General features: G+C 48.0%; 5 protein-coding genes across 5 annotated transcripts; 2 read left to right on the top strand and 3 right to left on the bottom strand.

Annotated features, from left to right (window-relative positions):
• Window positions 1–54: 54 nt before the first annotated feature.
• ANOM_002103 (uncharacterized protein) lies at window positions 55–1198 on the top strand (the record flags this gene model as incomplete). The annotated part of the gene is made up of 3 exons (XM_015547360.1): window positions 55–419; window positions 472–790; window positions 848–1198. 3 exons carry the CDS (start codon window positions 55–57, stop codon window positions 1196–1198), a joined length of 1035 nt encoding a protein of 344 aa, XP_015411018.1.
• Window positions 1199–2281: 1083 nt separating this feature from the next.
• ANOM_002102 (2-keto-4-pentenoate hydratase) lies at window positions 2282–3070 on the top strand (the record flags this gene model as incomplete). Its single annotated transcript, XM_015547359.1, has 1 exon — window positions 2282–3070. One exon carries the CDS (start codon window positions 2282–2284, stop codon window positions 3068–3070), a length of 789 nt encoding a protein of 262 aa, XP_015411050.1.
• Window positions 3071–3851: 781 nt separating this feature from the next.
• ANOM_002101 (Zn(II)2Cys6 transcription factor) lies at window positions 3852–6482 on the bottom strand (the record flags this gene model as incomplete). The annotated part of the gene is made up of 9 exons (XM_015547358.1): window positions 3852–4369; window positions 4423–4603; window positions 4664–4839; window positions 4898–5168; window positions 5222–5766; window positions 5903–6034; window positions 6096–6196; window positions 6248–6370; window positions 6430–6482. 9 exons carry the CDS (start codon window positions 6480–6482, stop codon window positions 3852–3854), a joined length of 2100 nt encoding a protein of 699 aa, XP_015411049.1.
• Window positions 6483–6865: 383 nt separating this feature from the next.
• ANOM_002100 (putative amino acid transporter (Mtr)) lies at window positions 6866–8507 on the bottom strand (the record flags this gene model as incomplete). Its single annotated transcript, XM_015547357.1, has 5 exons — window positions 6866–7282; window positions 7340–7728; window positions 7795–7986; window positions 8040–8301; window positions 8361–8507. The coding sequence occupies 5 exons, from the start codon at window positions 8505–8507 to the stop codon at window positions 6866–6868; spliced, it is 1407 nt and encodes a 468-aa protein (XP_015411048.1).
• Window positions 8508–12138: 3631 nt separating this feature from the next.
• On the bottom strand, window positions 12139–13122 carry ANOM_002099 (protein kinase family protein; the record flags this gene model as incomplete). The annotated part of the gene is made up of 2 exons (XM_015547356.1): window positions 12139–12733; window positions 12788–13122. The coding sequence occupies 2 exons, from the start codon at window positions 13120–13122 to the stop codon at window positions 12139–12141; spliced, it is 930 nt and encodes a 309-aa protein (XP_015411006.1).
• Between the last annotated feature and the right edge of the window lie 2432 nt (window positions 13123–15554).

The following is a 15554-nucleotide window of genomic DNA, read 5'->3' as shown; positions in this document are numbered from 1 at the left end:
TAATATAACCACTTGCATCAAAAGCAACTCAACTTCACTTCCTTTCACAACACAATGGCACCTGCAGCACTCCTCGCACCAGAGCCCCCCGTCGTCATCGGGCCGGCCACCAAGAAGGCCACACGGCCTGCCAGCACGCTTCCGCAGTCCCTCATTGACGGGGCCCGCATCTCCCAGAAGGACACCTTCGACCCAAACAAGCACCTCAACTTCCAGCCCCCGAAGCGCATCTACACTATGGAGGAGATCGGCCTGGAAGGGCAGGGCATTTCCCCTCACGCCGGCTCGGAGCCTTTCTCTCTCTTCAACGAGGAGGCCATTAGGCAGATGAGGGCAGAGATCTTCAGCGATGAGGTCTTGGCTGAGTGCCAGTACTCTTCAACCTTTAACAAGCACATGGTCCGCGGCATGGGTCCAGCGTACGTGCTACCTATTCCTAGAGATACTAGCGGTTTGTACTAACTTTCGCAGCCGCGCGCCTTTCACCTACGACGCATGGAACAGCCCTGAAGTTCTCCGCCGCATCTCTGAGGTGGCCGGCATCGAGCTCATCCCTTCCGTTGACTTTGAGATCGCCAACATTAACATCTCCGTCAACAGCAACCCCACCCAGGTTGTACGGGAACAACAGGTCTCCTCTAACGAGGAGCTGCCCGCCGTTGCCTGGCATTATGACAGCTTTCCCTTTGTCTGTGTGACCATGCTCTCTGACTGCACTGGCATGGTTGGTGGTGAAACGGCCTTGCGCACGCCTTCAGGTGAGATTATGAAGGTCCGGGGCCCCGCAATGGTAAGTGCTAGCAATCTATCCCGTCTATCCTTAATCATATACTAACTGCGTTTGAAGGGTACTGCGGTCGTTCTGCAGGGCCGGTATATCGAGCATCAGGCGTTGAAGGCACTGGGTGGTCGTGAGCGGATTAGCATGGTCACTTGCTTCCGGCCCAAGAATCCCCTGGTCCGCGATGAGACAGTTTTGGTCGGTGTGCGTGGTATCAGTAACCTCTCCGAGCTCTACACTCAATACACGGAGTACCGCCTGGAGCTATTGGAGGAGCGTCTCCGCCTCAAGCAGAAGGAGGAGCGCCGCCGCGTTGCGGCCAAGCGGCCATTCGATATTGCTGATATCCGGCAGTTCTTGAAGGAACAGAAGGCCTTCCTGGAGTCGATGCTGGAGGAGATCATCGAAGTCGAGTAAATGTCAAGGTTGCTGAGATGTACATGATGACTTGTGAAGTTTAGATTTGTTGGCTCTGTTTTAGCAAGTTGTATGTTAGCGGCATGGTCCTTCTGCGAATTTTCTCTTTTGTTAGTGTATTGCAGTCCTTGGATATTTGGTAAAATTTCAGTGATTCAAGATATATAACCATTTTCCCGCATTCGCACACTTTTGCGCTATCCGAGCTTATTTCTCCTAGGTTCCTCATCCTATCCGATATGATGGAATGATTTTTTCGCTTTATCTAAACCAAGCCGGCTGCTGATCTGTAGTACGTCAAGTTTCTTCTTGTGTAACTACCTCTATGGCGTATGGTCGGAGTCGTACTGAACGCCCAGACTTGCAGCCTCAAATATTCTGTACGCAGTATTTGTCCACCAGCAGGTGTTTATTTGTTGCATCCTTTCTTCTTTGGGCCCTCGCGAAGCCCTGTGGAAATGGCTAAGAGTCTTCGTATAAACTTATTTGTATCGAGACCTCCCCCCTTCGTGTCTCTACTGGTAGAAGTACATCATCACTTACAACTTCGTACATTGGATAGAATACAAATCCATAAATCTAAAATAAAACACTCACTCTGTTCAGACAGATGTACAAGACCCCTTGTCCTCCTGAAGACCCTGCATGGAACTGAAGCCATGCCACTCACCGTACACGACTCAACCCCAAAGAGTAAAAAGTTCCCCGAAGCCCCTGGACCCCACGGATGGGATGCAGGGCAAGTCGAGATGCATCACTTGACCCTATAATTTGACGAAAAGGATCCCCATGCACGCCAAAGTGTGGGTTATTTCATCGGGTTCAGAACGAGATAGGGTCGGCAGTCCCCTAGATCCGATCTCGACCCGAGGCCGATCCGAACGACATGACTCGCTCGCTTCGCTTTATACATACATCCCATACAGAATAGTATATATATACTTATTTGCGCGTGCGTATGTGTCCAGTGCATATTGATACATTAGTCTGTTTCACTTATCTGTGTCCATTGGAAGGCGATTTCACAGCCACGCCAAAAGCAACTAATCCCTTCCTCTATTGATACTACCAAACCAAGACAAAATGCCAGCCCAAGAAAACGAACTCCAAGCGGTCTCCCTAGCCCTGCACACAGCGCGGGAAAACCAAACCCCAATCCAGCCCCCGAGCAAGACATGGCCGACGCTGGACGCCGAAGACGGGTTCAAGATCCAACAGATCAGCACCAAGCACGCAGTGAAGAACGGCGACCGTCTGGTGGGCTACAAGCTGGGAAACATCGCGAAAGTAATGCAAGACGCGTTTGGGCTCGACCACCCGGATTACGGCTTCCTTCTTGCCAGCACCTTTGTCTACGAGAGCACCACCATCCGGCGCAAGGACTACATCAAGCCGTACGTGGAGCTGGAGCCGGCATTCGTACTGCGCGGACCACTCAAGGGCCCCAATATCACGGTCGCCGATGTCATGAATGCTATTGACTACGCTATCCCCGCTATTGAGATCATTGACTCCCGGGTGCAGAACTGGGAGATTGGGCTGGCTGATACGCTAGCCGATAATGGGTCCACGGGGGCTGTTATTCTGGGTGGAACGCCGAGGAAGCTTACTGAACTTACTTTGAGGGATACGAGGGGTACTTTACGGTTTAATGATAAGGAGGTCATGGATGGGAATACGGCGAATGTGCTGGGGAATCCTATCTCGGCGGTAGCGTGGTTGGTCAACCGTTTGGCTGCTTATGATATTGAGTTTCAGCCGGGGCAGGTTATTCTTCCAGGGAGCTGCTTGCAGGCTGTACCGATGGATGAGGCGGGGCATTGGAAGTGTACTTTTGAGGGTTGGGGAACTGTTGAGTTTGATGTTGTGTAGAGGGTTTGGTTTGGGATTTCATACATAGATTTATATTGCGATAGATTTTGTTCACATATTATGCGTGTCACCAAGTTTGCTGCCTTAATTAAACTATGTTTGATTCAAATACACCTTCTAGCTGTTCGCGATGACTGTGTTATTATATGAATTTATTATGAAACAGGGAAAAGAATACCTTGAGATGCTCCATATATCACTGGTTTTCTAAATATATTTATATTGGGGTATACGGTACAGGTGCCCTTCACAGTTCGCTGCTATGTGGTCACATATTTCTGGAACCTCCCACATAATGATACAGCTCATTCACAGCGGTTTCCCTACGACACCCTCTACAGAATGTAGCAGTGGGTGCACCGGCGACGTTCAGTTCCAGCTCTGACCCCTTCATCGTCGGCATCCGCCCGGGTCTCCTGACCCACCAATCCGCGGAAGCCGAGCCTTTGGGGGTGTGGATGAAGCTAGTTGATTTAGGGCAAACAGATTGGCGGATGCAACTCCCGATGCTAATTCTGGGTCGGCGATCAAAATGCCCCTGTTCCGGGGACAGCGTGGGGTTAGCTCTCCATTGACTCTCAGTCCATTCGCCAGTGACTAATATGTATGAAAATAGGAATCCTGAGTATTGAGACATCCTCAGAGGGGGAATAGAATCTGTAGTACCCCCAGGTAAGCACGTTGCATGCAAGAGGATGCACCACTCGGGACAAGGCACCGTGTGATGCTGCTACCGTCGGATAGCGCAGACGACTACAGGGACTCTTGGTGGATTTGGAGTTTAATAGTCGCACCCTTTCGAGGTCTCTCTAGGATCAAGAAGGCTATACGAGTCATGATGGCCAATCTGCGCGACAATGGAAAAGAACTCGTAAGATGAAATTCCCAGACTATCCAGGCATTCCATATTACTGGCCGTCGGTGGGAGATCGGAGGGTAAGAGCTCCTGGTCCCCATCAATCGGTAGATTTGGCTCAGGTACTGGGAGCAATTGACTGTCCCGCTGTTGCGAGGAATTTTCAAGCGCATGCTCACCCTGTGGTAGGCTCGGTAGAGTGAGGGTTTGAAGACCACTTCGCTCGATCCGCGTGGCCAGTTCTTGGAAAAGGTACTCGAGATGCGTCAATTCAGCCTTCCGCGCGGCTGCCACCTGGTTCCCCTTGTAGATCATCCCGTCAAGAATGGCGTACACCTGGTTGACGGAACAGTCTTCCACAGCCCCAGGGAAAAGGGTATGTGCCATCATCAGATGAATTGCGGCTCCATATGTGTATTCCAGGTCAAATGGCAGGAATGCCTCTATTGAGGCTTTAGCAACGGGAGCATAGTCTATAACACGGACATATCCTTACCTAGAAGATCATTTTCATCGGTCAGTAATTGCAGCGTCTTTGCAGCTGACTTGATCCCGGTCGCGATCAGTGCTTCGGTAGCAACCAGCAAGCTCTGCCAGTCTTCTTCGCCATGACCTAACTTCTCCAACCGCTCTTTGAGAACGGAGAGCAGGAGCGGGCGCGTAGCAACGATAACACACTAGATAATGAACGAAGTTAGCAATAAAAGGCAACTGCACAAAGAGCCATGAATGCGTACCTGGTGATATATTAACATTATCAGGCGTGTCTCTCTGGGCACCCGGTGAAGGGGTTTCTGGAGCTCTATTGACACCGCACTTTCAATTTCCTGGGCAAGCCCAGCCATGGTATGGAGAATCGACCTCGTCTGCTCGAGGAATATCCCGAGTTGAGTTTCTTCGGTCTTGTAGATTGCTTTCATGTAACTGTCAGTTAAGCTGGAGAAAAGTTGTCGATCAGGAACGCGGCTTACAGGAAAGAATGAATGAGAGCATTTGAGATAGTCGGACCCGAAGACTCAGAGTTGCATTGCGCGAAGAGGCCGTTGGTGAATCGATCAAGGTCGTGATATCGCTATCTTGGGTAATCATCGGCAGCCCCAGAGATGACGAGAAATGTCGGTCCATCAGGTAAAGAGTCCACCACAGGTTATGGCAGCGGGTCACTGTGTCGATTCCGAGCTCCCCCTCCGGCAGCTGGGTATGCATCCCCTCTAATTGTGCGATCCGTATGGCTTGGCCCAGCTGCACCTGTTAGCACATCCACCAGTGGAGATCTCACAAGCTGTCCCACTTACATATACGTGAGCGGACTCTCGATGATCAACGGAATATAAGTACAGTCCTGCGAGTCCCAGCACCTCAATAGCAAGCACACTGTCCTTCCACAGGGTTGAATGCTCCGGCATGAGGGACATTGCCCGTAAGAAGTATTTTGCCCCCGGGGGTTCCCTAGTGTTTTTGGTAGGCTGTACAACAAAGGCACTTCCGAATGCCAACACCAGGAGAAGTTGGACAAACCATAGCTTACATTCCATGGCCTTCTGAGCCGCATCTCCGTAGTAAAACTCATGGAGATGTCCCAGGAAGGTCTTTTCTTCGAACAGGAAATAGTTTTGCCCCATGTAGAACATCACTGTGTTCAGCAAGTAGAGGGCATGGTCCAAGGAAGGTAGTCCATGGATATCAGGTTGATCGTCCGGCGCTGCGGGCCGCCAATTTAAGAGATAAATGTCTCGATCGATGAGACTTGGGGCGCTGTGCGATTCCTGGTTGAGTTTCTCGGTCATCATCAGCGTCAGACGCGCCGTGAATGACCACATGGACGAAGGAGCCAGCCAGACTACATGACGCTGTTAGCGCTAATTCATTTATTGGTTCAAAAGCCCGGTCTACCCCGTCTTCTGCACGTTTATTCACTTTCCCCGGTGATATCAGGACTTGGTCCGATATGAACATCCTTGAGAAGGTGTACTTACTCCAGCTCCGTTTATTCCGGTGGGTATTTTTGATCGTTTTGGACGGCAAGGTGAACGGGCTGGTCCAGATGCTGCGCGCATGATCAATCCTAAGTGGTGAGTGTATAACCGGCGCTGAGGACTCTACGGCCTCTGGATCGATTCAGTGGCGTTTAGCAAAGGATCATTGTATCGTTGTTTCGTGATGTTATACCTTCGGCTTCCACATCCGGTGTAAACGCAGTCTCCGACGACCGCTTCATACCCTGAGAATGAGACTTCTCATATGCCTCCCGTCGTAACTGCTCCAGATAACTGGCATAAGAATTAGCAGGATGACTCGCATTGAATGAAGCATCGATGTACCTCTCGGTCACGACAACCTTGTTGGGCGGTTCGGTAAACACACATCGCACCTTGCGACGTTGACAGTTATTGCACGGATCCGTTCCCGAGCATTTAATTTTGCTCTGCCGACAAGAAACACAGCTGTGGCGCCCTAGTGTCAACTTTAGGCTGTAATTCAACGGCATGGGATCGCTCCTTACGCGTTTGCAGTCCGCCTGGCCTTGCGCGACTCGGGCTTACTCTCGGCGGCCATAGTGCATGAGATACTGCTCCGGGGGGTAGTATGGAAGGATAAATACTGGGGGATGGGGAAAAGGCGCAATAAAGCCGAAGGTCATTCCATCCATACCCCACACTATCCACTTCAACCGTGGAGGCTGACCCGACTTCCCGAGATTCGGTCTACTCCTAACCTTATACGTCGGTCTACCGTTAGTATTTTGTATTATTTTCTAAGTAGATGGTATTGGTCTGATATAATACTATCTGGAGCACTGGTTTATACGGTATCGAGTGTCCATGTTCTCCCTAATGTAGCCTGCTCCTCCGAAACGTGACACGGCCCCTGCTTTGGTCTGTATTTCCTTCTATCGATCTATATAGGTTTTATATTCATACAACGCGTAACCATAAATCTCACACAGAGTTCGAGTTATCCGCACAGGAAAAAGCAGCCGAACCTCCACTGGAGTTGTACGTATCAATAATTCCCACAACCGACCCATACGTTCCGGCAACCATAAGAAAGGTTCCGGAAGCAATCACGAAGATACTGAAACAGACCATCCCATACCACTTCTTGGTCCTGGCTGTATTTCCCCAGTTATCATAGAGCCACATGCCACCCATTGTCTGGAAACACATGAGTGGGCCCAGTAGCGCACCGATAAGGGAGACTAGTGAGTCGAAGACCGGGATCACGCTGGCAATGATATATGCAATGACGGCAATACCAAACGTACAGCTAAGCCAGCAGATCCAGTGCGTCGGCGTGTTGCGGGTCAGGTGTTTTGAGCCCCGGAGGAGGTGAAGGAAGATGTATTTTGCGGGGATCTTTACAAAGTACCAGGTGTTAGCTTAGTCCAGCAGGATGGGTTAGTGAAGCCTTACATGAGACACAATTGTTAATGTAACAATTAACCCGGGCAAGGCAAATCCGTAGGAGATTTTCTTCACGGTTCCACCGGCAGAGCCGAGAGCTGGCGAGGAGACGTAAGATCCACAGTAGTAGTAGACTACGACACCAATGATAATATAGATAAGAGTTACGCCAGCCTGGCAGGCCATCACAGCTTTCGTAAATTGGCGAGGTTCGCGCATTTCTGATACGATGGAAAAGAATCCTGGTGTACCAGAGAATGCAAAAACGATGACAGATACGGCGCTAATGCCTTGCGTAAAGCCTGGGGTATTAACGACTTTGAAGTCAGAAACCCAAACACCTGGCGGTGCAGCCGCAGGGCGATCTTGGACACCAACGGCAACGGTAACAATAAGAACTAAGCGGTGTTAGATATATATGAACCGATGGGCTTTTGTCTGGTAACGGATTTACAAGGACGTACTTGCAGTAAGAATGCACGGCAATCCGATCCATGCGAGCCAGGTAATCTTGCCCAGCGTTCGAATACTACTAAACAGAAAGCCTGGAATAGCCGCAATAACCACAAAGATGGCTGTGCAAAGGGCATGCGTTGAGACTGCATTGAACCCGATCGAGATCCCGAGGATACCAGAGGCGGCATTGAATATGTAATCTATAATACAAGTCAGTATGTCACTTCCATTGATCCTTGATTGAGGAACCTACAGAGACAAAATGCAGTTGCAAGAATGACACGCCCGATCGGACCAAGTATTAAAGCTCCTGCATCATCGATTCCATATATCTCCCGATGGCGAAGCTTGAACGTGCCAACAACATAGGCAGACCATGTCGTGATCACAGCAACGGCACATAAAACAATCACACCGGGAACTATGCCCAGGGTATCAAAAGCAGTCGGTATAGACAAAACGCCCAAGCCAATCTGGGTTTTCATCATGAGAATCACAGTTCCGAAGAAGCCCACCTGGGCAATGGTCAGTTTTGCCAATTCGTTGCACACATGTGAGCCTTGCAAAGACATACATTACGATAATTAGGACCCTCCTCTGAGATTTCTCCAAAGACAGCATCATGGGTCACCTCCTCCCATACTTCCTCCGTCTTCGGGGGGTAATCCTGCATGTCACTAATGGTGTCATTAGGCGTACTTCGTTCAGATAGACGATCCATATTGTAAGTGTGTGTGGAGAAATGGCTAAGTCACATTTTTCCAGGCCAAGCTGAACGCTAAGCTTCTTATACCCAGGACCTGGGGAACAATATGGGGGTGGAGGCACGTCATTTCGAATCTTGCTGGGGGGGTTAGGTCTTGGTCAAGTATCCTCTCTAATTCGTGTACCGTGAGGCCCCAAACTCCGCGATATGGGGGCTGTCGTGTTTGCGGGGAGATGGTGGGGCGAGTTTGCGTCCTATCCGAACCCGACCCGTAGTCATAGACGGTACTTCTCCCTCTTCCAGAGCCGGTGGATTCTGTACTAAGTAAGATTTTAGGGTTCACCTTGCCGGTGTTCCTGTCGACGACGGCTCGGGAGCCGAACCCGATAGCCCTAAACCGAGCGTCAAACTTTGTTGGACTTGATCTAACTACGACGACAAAATCAACACAGTCAATGATTCCATGGTATTTCTAGAATTATTCGAGAGCGCTACCAGCGAGAGAGTCGATGGCCGTTATATTCTAGTTTTCCCGGTGCATATCAATCCTTGCTAGGGTCACAGATATGAGACCTCTTCCACGCTAAGTCCATATTAATTAAATGTACCCTGTCTAGCATGCAGGAATTAGGGCTGCCGGGGCACAGTGCGCCTACCACTCGTTGCTCGGATAGCCTAGTAGCCGCCGTCCGCTGAATTGAGAAGACTATGTGGAGCTTGGTATGAGAACCCCAGCTCGCTAATATGCAACAGGTTAAGTAAATGAGAACATCGGAGAAATAGGAACTGATTCAGTAATGTCCGCCATTCTATGCAATCTTTCTAGAAATAAAAGCTTGCGGACCGTTAAACTTGCTAGTTTGGGCTATAAAGACCCGTAGGCCCTGGGTACATGCCTTCGCCCTCATCCTGTCGGCACGAGAGAAACCATATTTACGGAGCAAAACGAAATGTGTACACTGGACGCTGGCTGCTGTTCGAGAAGTTTAACTGGACTATCGGGAGCCAAATCAAGTGTCTCAGGTGTTCGTGATATAGCCCTATCAATCCCATTGGGTCAGGTAGAAGATGGTAACACCATTGCTGGCCCTCCAGGCCCTCATCCTTGTCGCTATCATCAAGGATAGCAAGATCTTCGGGTCTAGGACTAGTAACATCTCCACTGGTGTTGGTGTCTTGACGGAGACTCTTCCACCTAGTTATCAAACAAGTCCAGGATCCCAGTGTCGTCACTGTCCACACTTGTGCCATTGCTGGTCAACTCGCCGAGAAGATTACCAAAATCGTGACCTGAGATCAAAACGGTCTCGCCTGCAGCACTGGCATTGTTGGTGAGGTCAACAAATCGCCGAGATTGCCCGCAATAGATCCTCTCTCTTATTGTGTTGAGGGCTCACGTTCTTTGAAAATGGGGGCAGTATTTTCCTCCTGTGCATTATGGGTAAGCTCTAGACCCAGAGCCTGACGCACATGAGGGCCTAGCATGCGGTCGGAAAGGCATCTCCGAGAGTGTGGATTTGATCTTCTCGGAGCCATAATTCCCGGAAGGCTAAGTGCCGACTGACATGCACCCACACCTTCTAGTGTGTAGTTTCTCCCCTATCTCACAAACGGCATCCCACCACGAACCAACACTTCCCGAAACCTTCGCTCGTTGCAATATAGAATGGGTAGATTCTGTGCCCTAGTTGTGTATTAGCATGTGGTATTCTAGTTAACAACAAGCATAATTTCACAGGGATTGCATTGTACTGGAGTTGTGCATCTTCGCTTCTAGTGTGAGATGTACGCGTATAATATTGGCGACTAAATCTGCATGGAAGGGGGGCATGAAGTTTACCGCGGGAAATGGCAGATTTCTCCTAATCTTCCCGGAACCATTCATACACAGAGTAATATCTTTGCCGAGACTATCTCTACAACCACCTACCTTTCTTACTGTCTTGCTTTTGTTTTTCTCGATTTCTCAAGATTTGTGACCATTATAATTCATCTTTAGAGCCAGTCTAAACGCCATTACAGAACTAGATGAGAAATCCCGGTATCGATATTTCTTTTTTCATTCGGACCCGTTTGGACTAAGATAAGAGTTAACTATGTAATCTAATTTGGATTAACTATTTATTCCCCTGACGGCTGCCTTGTAAGTGAACAACACCATAGTTATAGACACGAAGCCTTCCAACACAGCCAGGATAATGCAGGAACAAGAAGCTACCACTGCTTCGCATCAATCAGCCTACTAGTGATATGTAGATATAAAAATTAGACTGTTATATCAGACATTGTATAGACTGAATGCCTTGGAGAAGACGGTCTGTACATATTAAGCAGTACGGAGATTACTAGATTATAATTCAGTTACTACTTAAGTCCGTTACAACTTGTTCTTTGGAAGTCGGGGCCTGGTTGACTTTGTTTAGCTGAGGGTATCAGTAGTGATGTAGACACTAGAAAGTTACTCTGTTGCAGATGTCTCGGGGTTGATGTATGTGATGGGTTGATGGCGGATATTCAGGGCTCATGAAGCTTTGACTTGTAGATAGTTTCTTTAAGCCTTATGCGACGTTTATTTACTGTGAAATTTACAACGGCGAATTTGTCAGAGCAGCTCATAAGAGTATACTAAAAGCATGTGATCTTTCTGTACTAAAAGGACCATCTTGCTAGTCCTCCATCGGGTTGAATGAGTTCACATTAAACGAGATGCATGCGCTACAGACTACGCCAGCCACACAGGCTACAGGGCAAGATATTCTCTCTCGACGACTTTATGAACACCTTCTACATGGCCATGAGTATATGTTTGTTGTGCCTGCCCTTCTGGGGAGCATGAATGAGTGATAAATTGGCCCATTTCCGTACTCCTTTCCATCCTGCTCAGGAACTGAAGAAATCCGTATGTTTCTGACAAAGACGAACGGACTTCTCTCAAATTCTGGTTCTTTATTAACTCCAGGCTAGCTGACTCTGCACGGGATATCAGCTTTTGTCCCTCTGCAACAACATATAAAAAGGTCATTATCTAAGACGTTTCAAAATTGCACCTAGTTAAAGCGCCCATATCATTCACATATGTGAATGCTTTCTGCAGTTTCCTTTCTTTGTGTGACTAATAAATGCCAGGGTTATATACTGTTTCTTTGCCTTTAAATACCACAACGTACCCAAGTCCCACAACATGTTTTCAAGCCAACTCATCAATCCTAAACACTCTACTTGCTCCACGAAAGAGAACAGCCTCGAACAATTCTACCTTTCAGGTACGTCTCGATTATAAACCCTCAGTTGATCAATGAACTGAAGACCAGTTCAGAATGTGTACCGTTTACGTCTCTATAAAAGTTTACCAGTGCGGTGACGCAATCAAGGAAGACACCAAGTTTGAACCTTGCGACAACATCGGCACCACCGCTTGCCCCGGTCGCGAGGAGAGCTCCTTGGCTTCCAGCCGGGTGAAAGGAAAATGTGGACGCCATGATTGTACAAACCCTTGATATCGGAGCCAACTTTAGATAGGATTTGGAACAGATTGTTTTGTGGGCTGAGGACTGCATATAATGAGTGTATAGGACTAACAGAAAGAACGGCGAGGTTGGTGCATGGATTCAATTTTAGGCCAAGTTACGCCCATATCAAAGAGCTTCTATCTCGCCGAAAGATAACCGTGATCTTGAATAAGCGCCCCTACATCACTATACCGTTCGGTCCAACACCCTTGTATTACAGCACCACCAAGTAGACCATCAACTGGAGGATATGTCCTAGATGCAAAGAGCCCATCTACCATTTCTCCGTAGTCCATTTTCTCCTCTAGGGATTTGAATGGCCCAGGAGACCTGTAGGGCCAATGGCCGGTCATTATGGTGTAAAAGATCGACCCGAGACTGAAAATATCCACAGCCTCTGTTGAGACCCATGGCCAGCATGGGTTGAAAAAGCCCGAGTCGGGAAGATGCCCACCGTCGATGTCACCGCATGTCGATCCACCAAAATCGCAGAGCAAAAGGTCGAGCCTGCTATTGGAGTCAGAGTGTAAGAGGAAATTGTCTGGCCGTATATCGGAATGAATGACGCCCTTTTGATGAATATAGTGGACAGCTTCCGCCGCCTGGATGCACCACTTCAATCGGAGACGCTCATCGATATTATCATGATGCTGGTCGATATAAGTCTGCAGATCACCATCACTGGCTTCTCCGAATAGCAATCCCCGAGGTTCCTCTGAGACACCAATATAGCTACAGTGGAATGTAAATTAACAACGTGAATCACTGGAGCTTCAACTGACGTACCGTATTATTCTAGGGTGTGCACCTAGTATATCCAAAATTCGCTCTTCAACCTCGAAACTTTGCTTAACGTCCTTGACAAAGGGATGGCGATCCGCTGCTTCCGCATGCCACCACGAATATCTAGGGTATTTAAGGACGACACCTGGTCTCAATCTTGCTATCAAGGAGGTCGAGCCTCCGCTCAGAATTTCATTCAAATGGGGCTCGTAGAAAACGCGGTCTGCTGTTTTGCCGGGCAAGGCAGTTTGATGCTCTTCGTTTGATCCCGAAACATCGTTCTTCGTGGCGGCTAGGGAGTCCCTTTTCGGTAGATGTCCGCACCGCGTGGAAGACATCTCCAGAGGCGCAACAACATTGTTGCGGATGCTATAAGGAAGATTTGAGACAATCAGTAGGATGCAACAAAGGGGCACGACTGTCACCTGACATGGACAACGCTGCACGACTTTAGTTCATTCGTCCGACATAGAATCAAGTTCTGTAATATCACGTGCCCCATCAATATCAACCGTGAACCTCCCAGCGTCTCTGCAAGCGACAATGTCGTCGCACAGGCATCCATCATCGCTTGAGGGAGTATGGAAATTCTCAGAGCCCTTCTTGATAACTCCACAGCAATCTGATTCTGCGAAGAGGCTTTTTGATATGTTTATCAAGGACTATGGACTCGACCGAGCAACGGAAAGGGGCTAGATGCCTACGAAATTCTTATCCTTTTTTACATATCTTCATGAAGCTTTAACCAATCTTATGTCCAATATTACGTTGGCCTTCTCATACTTCGAAGATATCACTTCTCGAGAGCCTGGTGCGCGAAGCCATGTTATGAATGCTCTTGAAGAGTTTGCAGACTATATAATTACGCACTTCTATCTTCCGCGTATATTTGTCATGTATCCCACTTTCTATTACTCTCTAGCTCAAGCAATTTCGTCAGAGCCTCGTCCATCAAGACACCGCAGCCAACGGTACCAAACACCGTATATCTATTTTGAAACGCGACCGCCTTATCCGCGATCGCCATCGATGTTCAAATTTCGAACCACAACTGAGACTCCGTGCTTCACATTTATCCTGCCTGCTCCCGAGACTGATGAGTCGTATACTTTTGGTCACCAAGTTGCTTGTAGAGTTGACCGGGTTCCCTGCTGGACCGCCCCGTACCCGCCCCGAACCCTGTGCCAACTATAATAGTAGTCTCGTAATAACTTCTGTTCCATACCAAGGGTAGCTCAGTATTAATAACTGTCGCTGCTTAGCTTTTTTAGTATATTCTGAGTATATTCGACTACCTAATTTAGGATTTGAGAACAAAAGCCCCTAGCGTAACATAGATATATATTACAACATAGCCGACAGCAGAAACGAAGATAGTATTGGGATCTACTTCCACAGTCAGTAGCAATTAGATAGTATAGTATACTGTGTATTTTGTTTTATTAATGTAGTACTAAGGCCATCACTAATATCTAATTTGGGTAGTCAACAGTGTCTTGGCAGCTGAGTCGTTATAGAGATCATTGTCCAGGTGTTGGAGTACGATCGCCGGTAGGTTGGCTGGTTCTTCTATCTTGTCAATCAAACGACGAAGGCAAGTTGTTTGCGATTGAGACTTTTTCAGGACATCTCTCTCATTTGTGATCCGGGAGTGATGAGTGCACTTGACTAAGACAGGTGTTCCTGTGTCAATTCTGTTGACAGAATAAGTCTAAAATTGATAATCTAGGGTGAAAAGCAACGGAGTACCTTGCCAACCAAGCGCTTTCGTGTAGCTCTTTCGTCACATTATATGTGCTACATCTCCCTTTAAGAGATTGGCCTAATTTCAGCAACGAACTGATGGAAATGGAGAAATAAGTATGTTTCTGAGTTCACCCTGGATGGTAGTGGTTAGGACGGTTGGCGCAAACAAAACTGGCATATATATTCTATAAATTAATATTCGCGCTCTGATACGAATTGACAAGGAGAAATGCAAGGAGCTGGAAATCCGTTGCACGTGGTGATGGATCACATGATATTGGTCTGTCAGTGAGAGACCATGGGTCATATTTGCCCACCTCTCTAAACTTGATAGTCATCGTATTCCGGTATATACTGGAGAATAGGCAGGTTTACGCATCGATGTTGTTGACTGTTACAAAGAAACAGGCATCAAAGAGGCATTTATATTCAGAGGTATGTTCCATCCTGCCCTAATTTGCTAACTAGTAGACCATCAACACGGACAACAACAGTATGCTCAAGCAGATCTTTAGCACACATTGGCTTACCCCCCTAGTATGTTGGAAGGATAGGCCACCTAGCCCCAAGAATAGCCGTGGAATAGTTCCAGAGAAAGCCATTTCTCTTCTTCGAATCGCACTCTCGGGTGCCGAGTAGCCGTACAGAGGCCCATTGCGTCGGTAAATGCACGCTGGTTCCCTTGTCCTTGTCATCATAACAGATGCCAGTCATGTGCTCGCGCTTGTCGTTTAAACAATCACTGTGGCCAGGCTCTCTGCAAGCACTATTAGCTTTGTAATGATTGACTCTGGCTTTCATTCATACCTGATACACACTTTCTTGGTAACCTGGGGCAATGGTTTTGAATATCTTTCGACAGCAGTGGCAACTCTCTCCGTAATCCTGTCGACAATAAATTCTGGCCATTTCCAAATGGGTCGTCTTGGTGGCTATAGAGAGCTTTATCTCTTTGCCATTCTTCCAAATGCTTCCAATTGTCTGCTTTTTGAAAATCTGATTGTACGACATGATTCGGGGTACT

The sequence above is a fragment of the Aspergillus nomiae genome (genome assembly GCF_001204775.2).
Source record: "Aspergillus nomiae NRRL 13137 chromosome Unknown contig00019, whole genome shotgun sequence".
Taxonomy (NCBI): domain Eukaryota; kingdom Fungi; phylum Ascomycota; class Eurotiomycetes; order Eurotiales; family Aspergillaceae; genus Aspergillus; species Aspergillus nomiae.
Note: the sequence above shows the minus strand (reverse complement) of the source record. Positions and strands in the feature narration are given on the sequence as shown.